This window comes from Vollenhovia emeryi, unplaced genomic scaffold, assembly GCF_000949405.1.
Source record: "Vollenhovia emeryi isolate VEMERY1.0 unplaced genomic scaffold, V.emery_V1.0 DF939121.1, whole genome shotgun sequence".
In the NCBI taxonomy this organism is placed as follows: domain Eukaryota; kingdom Metazoa; phylum Arthropoda; class Insecta; order Hymenoptera; family Formicidae; genus Vollenhovia; species Vollenhovia emeryi.
Window position 1 is genome coordinate 2,660,627 of NW_011967245.1, and position 12,191 is coordinate 2,672,817.

Here is a 12,191-nt window from a genome sequence, read left to right on the forward strand (position 1 = left end):
AGTAAATACGTTTTCACAAATTCCAACTGCAGTTTATAAAATTCATAAGAAAACAGTTTTAAATAACAAATAACGCGGTGCTCACTTTTCCGACGTAGATGTAGGAAACAAGCGAAATATTGTTGCAGACGACCTGCCTCGCGTAAAAATGCGAAAGTCAACCTAGCAATTTTTTATCAACGCCATGCAGGGAGAGCCAAAATTGAGACTGTTATATACTATTATCGGCAAATCTCTCCGCTTTTATCGCTCCCTTCCTGCGCTCTTTCCCCTCTGCCTGCTATCGTTTATATAGCTTTCTCCTATTAAAATCCATACCAGGATTATATTGCACTATTTGTACAAATAGCGCGAAACTTTCAATCTGCATTTTCTCGGCAAAAACGTCATCGATACGCCATTCGGCTGAGAACGATTACACGACTGTGCGAGATTTTCTACAATTCCGCGACTACATTAATTTGTGTCAATTCCAACAAACTCGATTTCCGTCGGAAGTGGAAAACTAACTCGACATAAATTCAAATTTATGTTTATGTATTTGTATGGAGATCGCAATTAGAGTTCGAATCATGTTCCTTAGTCACATTTTGACTTTTAGCGGATATATTAATCTTTCTGCTTCCCTACAGAATTAGCGTTCTTTCCAGAAACGGTCATCGCAGTTAATTCCACGTGTACTTTAGTTGTATCGAATTATCCGACTTGATTATTAAATTTTTACCGATTATTAAATCAAAACCATCCGATTGAGATGAGATATTTGAACAGTAAAACAAAATTGTGGTAGTCCTGCCTATTTTCCCCCCAAAAAATTTTCGCAGCTTTTGCGACCACGTCGCACGAGTTCTCATCCACTTAAAACTTGCTAGATTTCGTAGAATTTACGGTACTGAAGGGGTTGCCTATCGAATCCGCGTGGTTAAACGTGATGCGAGGGTTTATCCAGATGTTACGAGAGCCTTAGAGCCAATAGCTCGAAATTGGCTTTGTCATGTCGGATTGTATTTCAGTTGTAATGCGGTTAATCGCTTGAATTTAGCGAAACGTGGCATTGAAATAGCCCTGAATCAGCATAAATGAATTTAGAGGGATTTGCGTCCTAATAAATAATATAATTAAACGTTATAGATTCTGTATTTGCGTCGCTAAAATTGTTCTTACTTCTGTAAGATGTAAAGAAAATAATTATTCGTTTACTAGTAAGATACGACATTTGAAGCAGCCTATAATTGATATAAAATACCTGCGAAAATCATCAACTGATCCGACGAATTTATGGGATTTAGTAGACATTCTACCTTGGCTAAAACTGGATTGTTTTCTAAATTCTAATTTTTTATTGTAAAAGTTTTATTGTAAAACGAATCTCAACGATCGGATAACAATTCGCGAAGATAAATTACGGGCACTCGCACGCGCATTAGACTCGCTAACAACGTGACCGAGTTACCCAACAATTGGCGCAATTGCTACTCGCGTTTACAACGAGCGTGGGGCATTAATTATTTTCCTAGACCCGACGTTGCAGCTTTTCGGCCGTACTCGCGAATACATATAAATCCTGCCGCGAGGGGGAAACATTGGGGAGAGCTGCGAGCGAGTTACGCCGCTGCGAAACGTAAACCGCATTTCTCTCCGAAACGGCACTGGCGCACGACACGTGTACGGGCCGGCATGTACTCCGGCTGAACGACACAAATCCTACCCACGGAGATGAGATCCGCGGAAATTGCGGGCGTTGTATTGCTTTTCGCCGCGCGATGTGCGTATTTCGTTCTTAGCCCACGTTCCTTTGTTTGCAGCGCGTGGATTTGGCATGAGGGTGGTAGGCGGCAAGACAGGGTCGGACGGGCGCACCTTCGCGTGCATCGTGTGGACCGTGCCGGGTGGCCCCGCCGAGAAAGCTGGGTTGCAACAAGGCGACAAGGTACGTTTACGTGAATTATATCCAAGCGTTTCCTACAGATTATAACTGGATTATCTTTTACACATAAATTCTAAGAATAACCTTGAAAGTTGCCGGTCGTGTCTTTCTTGCCGTTTCGAGCAAGTCTTTGCAGAAATGTTGCTGGTTATTTGCATCGGTTGCTTTTTGTACAACATATTTTTGAAGCGCTAAATATCTTCAAGTCACGCATCCCATTTACTTCGAGTATCATTGGACAGGTTGATAGACACCTTGACATTGTTAAGACAACTTGACGTTGATTTAATAAGAAGGTATCTAACAAGAGATTTGATTAATGTTCATTAATTCTTCTTGTAAGGTAAGTCCGGAAGAGTCGCGTATATTTTGGCATTTTAAAATGCTTTCTAACAGATTCTTCACTTTGATTGAAACGTTACGGAATAAATATTCAGATTGTTCACTTCCTTAAACTCGAAGCCTTGTATCTACAAACCCAGAGATAAGCAAACCCAGTGATAGTACAGGATGATAAAAAGATCGTTTTCACGACCTCTAACCCGAACGTAACGGTATAAGCCGTTGCTCGTACAAGGGAATATTTAGTGGAACAGAAAAATCGTCAAATAGTTAATAAAATATTTCGATATCAAGAACAGTAACTTCTAACCACTGCTATATGAACATTATATTTTCATTATTCAGTTATTTTACACACATTTAATGAAAGCCTGCAAAACTATTTCACTGCTCATCAAGTTGAACTGTGCAACATCTTTAACGAAAAGACAGCAAACTGTCACAATTCTACACAATAGCTGTCAGACATCAACTAACAAGACCGTGCACTGCCACTTGTTACAAATCGAGTAAATCTCTAGATTTTGCATCTCTTCGGACGCGGCATCCCTCCCAGATTTACCTTATCTTAGATCAGCTGCTTACGCAAGAATTTACAATTGTCTATTTTTATCATTTTTCCAAAGAAAAACTTTACTTCAAGTAGGTAATGTTATTAATACTTCGATCGGGTTGGACGTCCGTAGCGGAGATTACAGTATTAACTCTGCTGCTCCGCTCCGGATCATTGCGATCCGTTTTTAAAATACAACGATGCTCTGTACGCATCGTCTCTAACTCTTTGTAAATTTTATCAGCTCATGCACGGCAGCGCTATTAAACAATATAACGTAAACGCCCGAGAAAATACTACATGGAATATAGTACGGATATAGAAAATATTTTCCCACGAGATGTTTATCGTCACCCGTCGGATATTGTGAACGATAAATGCGTGTAAATATCGACATCCCTCGATGCATCCATTTTAATTAAATTTAAAGTTGAAGTACTGACAGTGCACCAAGTGAAGAGGCGCGCTCTGCTCACTTGCGTGTTCGTACTAACATCCACATTGACGAATTTCATTTAATACACTGCACATCTCGGAAGCGCATTATGCACTAATTTGTAATCAGTTTTATTATATCAACATAATTATGGAACATACTGTTTCCTAAATGCTTCAATTATTAAAATTTATTCATCAATTTCGCACATCAATTCGACATTTGTGAAACTACTGACCCTAAGCCATGCAAAATTCAAGGCGAGAATGTTCTTGGACAATGAATGATTCAAATACCACAATGCCGAGATGTCATTTAAATAAACGTTAGGCCGCGCGAAAAGGCGGGAAGTGCAGTCCCTCGGACCCTCTATCTGCCCCCTCGAGTGTCACTGCGTGCAAAGGGTCGGCACAGATAGAAAAGTACGGATGATTGATCGATCAGAGCGACGAAAAACAAGTTCTCTCGCTCCTGTTTAGCATCATTACATTTTCATAAAGATTCCCCCAACTACGATCGCTTACCGTCGATAGGCTTCTCTCTCGCGCTCAGTAATATTTAATAAGGAATACTAATGTACATACAACAGACCCGTACACAGAAAAACGGGATATTCTTTTAAATATGTTCAGTTTCAACGTGAAAATCTTGAAATGAGATTATATTCATAGCCAGACAGGAGATCATTAACAATTGTGTGAACAGATTACTTGAAAAGGGTCTAAATCTGGGACCGAAACGTTTTTTTTTTTAATAAAAACATTGGCAAGTGTAGGTCGTTTTAAAAATTACACATCATTGGTTTTGAACTACTGACGATATTAAATCTTTTTGTGTGTGATTATATTGCGTTAAAGGAAGGAAAACTTACTTGAATAAAGCAATTTTATATAATTCAATCAAGAAAAATATGTGCTTATTATTTAAGAATAATTTTCTTGAATGAAAAAGAAACAATATTGGATAGAAAATAGTTTTTAAATCGAAGATTATGATTAAAACTATTTTATCGTCAAAATAATTACAAAGATTCTTAAAGTGACAATTATAGTATTTAAATAAGACTGTAATATTGTTGGAATGTAAGATTATCAAGTGCTTCTAACAAAATTATAGATTGTTGCGTATATACAAAACAATGACGCGTTAATTTGCGTATATAAGAGTTGATCTGACACTTCGTTTCCTGTGTACTCTCGTTACCGCACTTTTTCTTCCCGGGAAGCGTAACATGCTCGCATTCATCCTGCCCACCTTTTATCGACATGTGAATAGCGGAGCCGAAATTAAGAAAATGGTGGGCAAAAATGAAAAAACGTGATCATTGAGATAAGCGCGACGTGCTTGTTATTCTAGCAGAACGAAAATCCGCGATACGGGACGCCTTCGTGCGCTCCCGCGAATTCAGTAATGCTTTGTTTAATCCGCTTACATCCCCCGTCGCTTGTAAAATCGGAACGAGCGAACTCTCCCGGCGAGAGTTCCATTCGAATGACGACCAATTCGCTACTGTCGGGCTCTGGAATAGACAGGCGTAATGCTGGAATCATACATAATTTCCGCGATTATGCCCCGTCTATATTTCTACTGTTATGTCTCGGTCACGTGGCGATCAAGTTTCTTCATTTGGAACAACAATTGTCATGTGCTCAAAAGTGATTTTGTCAATATTCCGCGCTTATCCGAGAACATTTGATTACTGCCGTTACTATTGTATTACGAATACGATACCACAGTGCGATATCAATTATTAATTTGCGTAATACCGAGAGAAAATGCCTGCTATAACGCGAGAACACTCGTGCCTGCTATAGTAGTGTAAATAAATAATACCCAATTCGATTTATCTTACATAAATAATGATTTCTCTTACAGCGCCCATGTTCGTAAAAAGAAATCTTATTAAATAACGTGCGCCTAAACGGCCCTCGTCATTTTGCGTGAACATAGATGTATAATGCAAAGAGTAAAGACGTGATTTATGAAAGTGATTTCCCGTAATAATCGTCGAAAACAGAACCGCGATATGAAACTTCGCAAAAACTCAACCTTCCCTCGCTCGATGCGCGATATAGCCAGCTTAATCTAGATTAGTTCGCTCCCGAGTAGGTACCTATTTGTCGTCACGCGTTCGAATTTATATTTAGCAGCACGTTTGCGACAGAAAAATTGATAAGTTTACCGATTTGACAATACAACATGAATACTCAATTTACTAAAACGAGAGGAAAAAAAGCTCCAAACGCGAGGTCTTTTTTCGTATTCACCTCGCAAGAGGTTTTATCGAACAATCCCGGTTCTGGGGAATGAAATCTCGTAGAATTTAAGAAAAACGGGCATCTGTCGCGGGGAGAGACACATATACATGTATACCTATAGAGCGTCATGGTTTAAAGTTATCTTTTTCGCTCGATCTTTTCTCCACGGTCTCGTTAAATCCCAAGGATAATTAAACTTCTTCCTGCCAGGCGAGACCTTTCGAAGATCAATCGCCGAGATCGCATTTCGATACCAAATTCCACGCAACTCTGTTGCCAGCAGGATTATATACTTCGACTGCTACCCTCTAAATTGCTTCAAGTCTCAACAATACTTGTGACAAGTGTCCCGATTTCATTGGCAAGAAGACGATAAGAATACGATTAGAAGTAGAACAAGTTTTGCAATTTACATATATATAACATTTTATTTGTCAAATTCAGATTCGCTGAAATAGGTTTATAAAATTTAATAGCTTTAAATTTTCATACGTTACTTTTATTATTTTAAGATTATTGTCAGTGATTTAGCTTTATAACTTGAATTTCTCTTTACGAAATTCTAAAATGTATTTTCAGCTTCAATTATTTTAACGTTGATTGTAGATAAATTTTGTAGATAAGTGTTAAACATAATACACAATGTAAGGCCCCTAATATCGCCCAGCACTCATAATACCACTCGTGATATCTCGTGAACTAAATGGTAATTGTCTACTGATATCAATCGGCAATATATAGAATTAATAGCTAAACCGTGTAGGCAAAGTCGTAGTTACAGCGCCGAAGAAATAGCGTTTCGAGAGACGCATTAAAGCAAATTTTTAGCAAACGTCTAGTCATGTTTGAACGTCTAGTTATGTTTGACTAGATGAAAGTATTTCGTGCTATCTTTGATATTATTTTAATTAGACACATTAAATAACGGCTGGCGAAAGAGAGAAGAAAAACAAAGAGAAACGGAGATAAAAAAAGTGTTCGTCTCGCCGGAGGTGCGAAGTAATTAGAAGCCCCGCGAGAGCAAAGTTCCTACTAAATCGGACCTGGAAACGGGAACGAGAACGTAATTAAATATTGATCTTTCATTTTGTATCGCGCCAGACAAAAAAATCGTAAACGGTTTTACGTTTCGCACGTTTCGAATTTAAAACGAATGTTGATCTTTCATCAATTGTTTGCAATAAAAGGACCGAGTCGAAATTAAGGAATCTGTCATAAAGTTTGATGGAACAAAAATAGAGTCCAGATTAAGCCATTATCGACGAATTGGGAATCTCGTGTTGGATTAAACGATTGTATATGATTTTCCCGAGGCAGAAAGTAGCGTCAAAATTGAGATTTAAACTTTTCCCCCTCAATCGATCCGTATCTCGTATCGGCGAAGATGCGCGCGTGTAATCTTTACTGCTCGTAATTTACGCCATATTGCCGGCACGATGTATTTAACAGGGCGGTGAATTACGCGCATCGCGCACATACACTCGCATACATACATTCGTGGTTAATAGGTATCGCCCACGCGGTAATTAATAACAATAAAGTTTGACGTCAAGTCGATCGAACAGCAAATCCAACCCCCTCGTACTCTGACAACGTTTGCCCCTGACGTCACATGAACGTCGTAGTCACGTCGGCTTACGTCGGAAATGGAATTTAACGTCAATGAGAACATAGTACGCTGTTAACCAGTGACGTGATTCGATAAATCGTATCAGGAACTTTCAGTGCCGGCCAATAGTCTTTAAATTTCGTGACACGCGTGTGGTTATGTCATCGTAAATTATTGTTTTTACGTTGAACAACGCGAAAATGAAAAAAAAATATAAGTGCCATTTCTAGTATAATTGACAATGGTCGTTTTTTTTACAATTCCATTTTAGTAAATAAAATATTTTTGAAATACGTCACACATATGCTTGTATGCACGCAACAGAAAATGCAATGAAAATGCGTCATTTAAAAGATATTTGAGACAGGCAATTAAAATGAGACCCTCTGTGTATCAATAAAGAAAAGATGAACACCTGCAAACTGTACAAAAATAGAAACCGAGAAATTAACAACTTAAAGTGGAAATGCGATTTGAACGATTATCTTGAGAAAGATTGAGATTGGGAAAGAGATTTTAAATGTCAATAGAATTAAAATAACTTAGTGATATGAAATAGAATAACGCGTAACGATCACTTTTACATGCGCATCTATTTTGATTTAATGTTTCATCAATCACAACTTGCGTTATAAAATGGAAACAAAACGCTGTTTTATTTTTGAAAAAATATATATATTCCTTTGTTTGAATACAATTTCAATTTGACAATAAAAATAAATTTTTTAAATCGATTTTGTCATACTAGGTCAGACAAATTTCAACATAAGTGAAATTTACAAATATATCTAAAGTGCTTTCATAACTATATATTTTGTAATAAAAAAAATTGAAGGTTTTGCCGTCAAATTTCTTCTCATTATCAACATCATTACCATCATTATCAACAACATATTTTCAGCATCTTCATTGTTATCTTCCCCTTTTCGTTTCCAAAAGTTAAATTGAAGAACTCGGACCGAAACAAAATTACAGTCTCGTTTCAATTACGGTCTCATACAATATTCAATAACTTCCGGTTCTAGTTTCGGTTCCTTGACAAATGAAAAAACCAAACCATTTAAATTACTTTTTCTGGTTACGATTCTTTTAAACTCTTATTACTTTCTTCTAGCAAATTATATTGTTCTTTTATTAGCACTTATATTTTTAAAACATAAAAAATTAAGTATAATCATTGTTTTATATCCATAAGAGGAAACATATCGTTATACTCGTTACTGTTTTAAATGTTAAGACTTATAGACTAATATGATAGCACATTAATCATTAAAAACCTTTTAAAACCAATATTGCTCGTGAATCTAATTGGCCTCTGTAAATTTAAATTTATTAAATTATAAAATTTAAGAATATTTCGTCTTATTTAGCATATTCTTTTGAGAGATATCCCTGTTGAATTGCATCTGCAGTGTATGAATAACGGTTTATTAATTGTAGAGTTTCTTCGCGAAAATTAATTAGCACCGTAATTTCCGAAATTTCATTTTTCGCCAACTCGTTGGAAAAAAATTTTTCCGCACCCCACGTATTCGCACATTATATCCGTCGCGTCGCGATATTTCCTTCACCACGTGAATATTCTATACGGGTGGCAGACCCACATTAATCTCACGTTTCACGCTTTATCTCTACGTCGCTCAAACACGGTTTTCTCGCGTCATTATATCGCGAAAAATGTATGACGAAACATGACGCCCTTCCCTCTTTGTTGCAAACGTCGCGAGGCAGATTTGCTCGGGCACGGTGTTGCCAGTCGTGCGAACGAATGGCACGTTGTTAATTTTCGGAACGACACGAAAGTAAGGAGAAGCCTTTTTTTCCGAGGACCGAACGGTCGCAACAAGAGGCGCACGCGAGTCACTTATTTTAAATAATGCTTCCAAATGGTACGAGATACGGAACGCTTGTGCATCGTTCGGGCCAAGTAACGTGATAAAACTGACTTGAAAAGAAAGGAGGAAACTAATTTCGACGTAGAGAGCATCTTCAGCTTATCAGAGTTGCTCATATATACCTATCTATTTTTTTTTAATTCTTGAAGATAATTCCATGCTAATTATTAGTATTAATTTGATTTTTTTAGCAATTATATCTTATCAAAAATTATATGTGAACAGAAAAAAATAAAGAGAGAAGAAAATAACAAATACTTCGATCTGGTGTATATATAACAATTTCTATTTCAGCGGAAAATAAATTAGTGTCTGCAGACGAAGTAAGAAAATATTACAGCAAATTTAAATAACTTCATTATTACAATCATAAAAAAGATTAGCCCATATCGAGAGGATTTTGCAATATAGAAGCACGAAGCAGAAACGAAATCGAATATTTTGTAATTTCTGTAATAAATGTCGCCGTTCCCGCATCCCGAGTATCTCAATTCTGCAGTCCGCATTTCACATCTCGCACACCGCGTCGGATTGTAGCGATTTAAACTACGATAGCTCACGATCGTACTGATAGATCGGCATTTAAGTCACGCATTTTTCTTTTTGTTTAGTTTACCTTGCGACAACGTATCACCGCCAATGTTCTATGAATATTCCTCAGCGTGTTCGTCACTCACGAACGTATATTGGATTTTTTCTGGCTGATCGATGCAATATATCATACAATGAGCGAGGATCGCGGAAATGGCGAACCGGCGGCTGATCGCTTTCATACGCGTCATTTCCTGTATCCAGTTACCGCATCCACGATCTTCCCTTTATAAGGGTTCAAGGCAGTGAGGGAAAAAAGTCCACGTGGATACACAATGTGACGTGAACGCTGAAAGGCTCGTTCTGAAGCACCGAGAGAGAAAATTGTGCGCGTGTGTACTAATGCGGAATACGTGTGCGTGAGGTAGCGTGATTGCGAATTGAAGCGAGTCTGATTATCAAAACGTAGAGAATGATTTTAAAAAAAAAACCGAGGGTAAGCAACTTAGCCGGGGAGATAGAAAATTCGGTGATTTCAGCTCACGTAAGGGAATTGTGTAACCAAGATCATATAATATTCACGTAAAATGCGAAATAATCAGCTACAAAATTCGAAAATATTTTAAGAATACTAAAAATGTACGATGAATAAAAAAGAAGATACTGTAGAATCCAATAAATAAAATGTACGTTAAGGGGACAGATTTTCCATTGAAAATGCAAAAGTATACAAATGAACACAGAAAAATACTTGGAGATCCTCACGAAGTAAGCAACAAAAAAGGCCTACTTTAATAAAACGGAAGAGTTGGTCACATAAAAAACTTCTGCATTGCTGTACTTCGCTTGCGCGAAATAATTTCTTTCTTTATCTCGCTCTCTCTCTCTTTCCTACAAATATCCCTTTATCGCATCCGGAAATATGCAAAGGCAGAAGACTCGCATACGAAAGCTATTCGACAATATTTGGAAAGTTGAAAACACCTTTCCACTTGCTTGGATAAATATTTCCATTTCGATGCAAAGTTTCTCATCGCGGGCGTTTCCTGATCCAAAAAAGGAGAACCCCGCTCGAGCATACACATACATATAATTATTACATCACTGTTGCATTTGCCTTTCGTCAAATATCGCACAATTCAAAATTACGTCGTTTCTCCCCGGATTTCTCGCATTTTAACGTGAATTCTTTTTCGTTGAAATTGCAGATATCTCGCGAAAATCCGCTGAAGTAAATGAACGCAGACGGAAAATTCATTTTCCGAGCTATGAGCCGTCGAATGTAAAGCCGGCGCTGTCTATATCGCAACGCGACGATAAACGTTCCGTTAAGGAAAATTGTGCGCCAGCCCGTTGTACCGGGGCGAACTTGTCATGAGAATGCATGGGGGAGTGCACTCGCGCGTGCATCGAGTGTACATGGGCCAACTCGTATTCGAGACACATTTCCATGTACTGTGGAAAGACGACGTGAGTAATCGACTATTTCGTCGCGCGACACACGTTTTGACATCTTTCCTCAACGTCTTAGAGGTTCGTAAAATGATTGTCTTAGACGTTACAATTTCACTTATAAAACGGTGGATACTCGGGATGTAACGTTGCCTCTAGCAGTTCATTTTAATTCGATAAATCGATTCCCGAAGACCGCTCGCAATTCCATTTTGCGCCCTTACGTTTTCCCGTTCGGGAGAAAAATAGCCGTGGCGTATCGATCGCGCGTGCTTCCTTCTTCCCCGACATACAGCGATTTGCATTCGATTCCATTCGCGGTTTAATTGAAAGCCGTCGAGTCCCGTAATTAACGCGCGGCGCGGTATAACGTTTCTCAAAAGACCGGGTCTTACACAGGCATTGTTAGCGATAGATGGCGACGAATATATCTTCCAATTTCATGTACAAATATGCCAATTGAAACGCGTGTGCACACAAACAATCCGTAAATTTCGCGACTTGATATTGAGAATAACTGTCGACGTACTCGTGTCCGCGGTATTCCGTTGCGAGTGCTACTGACGTTTCACGGTGAAAAAAGCGCGAAAGAATATAAATTTCGCTCTTTTCCTGCCGCGTGAATTTTCCACGTCGTACCGAAATAATTACAGCATTTACCGTATTCTAGTCGGGTCTTCAATTCGATTCTCGTTAAGCAGCACGCGACACCTTATCGAGTGTAAAAAAAATTGCAATCGCACCCCGCGCACACGACCGAACAAGAATCAGGTTCACAAGTCATTTGAACGTATCTCTGGCTCCGCCATATGCGCGCAGTGCAATTACCATACAATTCATTCCACAATAATAAATAGAGGTGCTACCTTCGGGGAGATGAGATTAAGCACTGAGACGTGCCGCCAATATATATACATTATACAATATATATATACATGATATACAGGGTGAGTCTTTCCATATCCGACAAAATTTTTGAGAAAGTAGAACGGATCGAGATGAACAGAAAAGTCCTGTACCATTTTGCAATTTTCGTAATAGTTAACGAGTAATTAATTATTAAAAATCGTTGTCTTAGGCCGGCCTACCGGTGACCGCCTGGCGATCGATATTGCTACGCGCATATCTCGCCACGCGCTCGAATTGGGCAGTAGGCCGGCCTAAGACAACGATTTTTAATAATTAATT

At 38.3% G+C, this 12,191-nt stretch overlaps 1 protein-coding gene across 6 annotated transcripts in view; it reads left to right on the forward strand.

Annotated features, from left to right (window-relative positions):
- The window catches only part of LOC105570226 (regulating synaptic membrane exocytosis protein 2), a 178,968-nt gene that overhangs the window by 121,346 nt on the left and 45,431 nt on the right, over positions 1-12,191 (forward strand). For all 6 annotated transcript variants that reach the window (XM_012027275.1, XM_012027276.1, XM_012027277.1 and 3 more), the window contains exon 12: positions 1,806-1,930. In XM_012027275.1, coding sequence (XP_011882665.1) covers positions 1,806-1,930 — 125 coding nt within the window. The remainder of the gene's footprint in view (positions 1-1,805; positions 1,931-12,191) is intronic.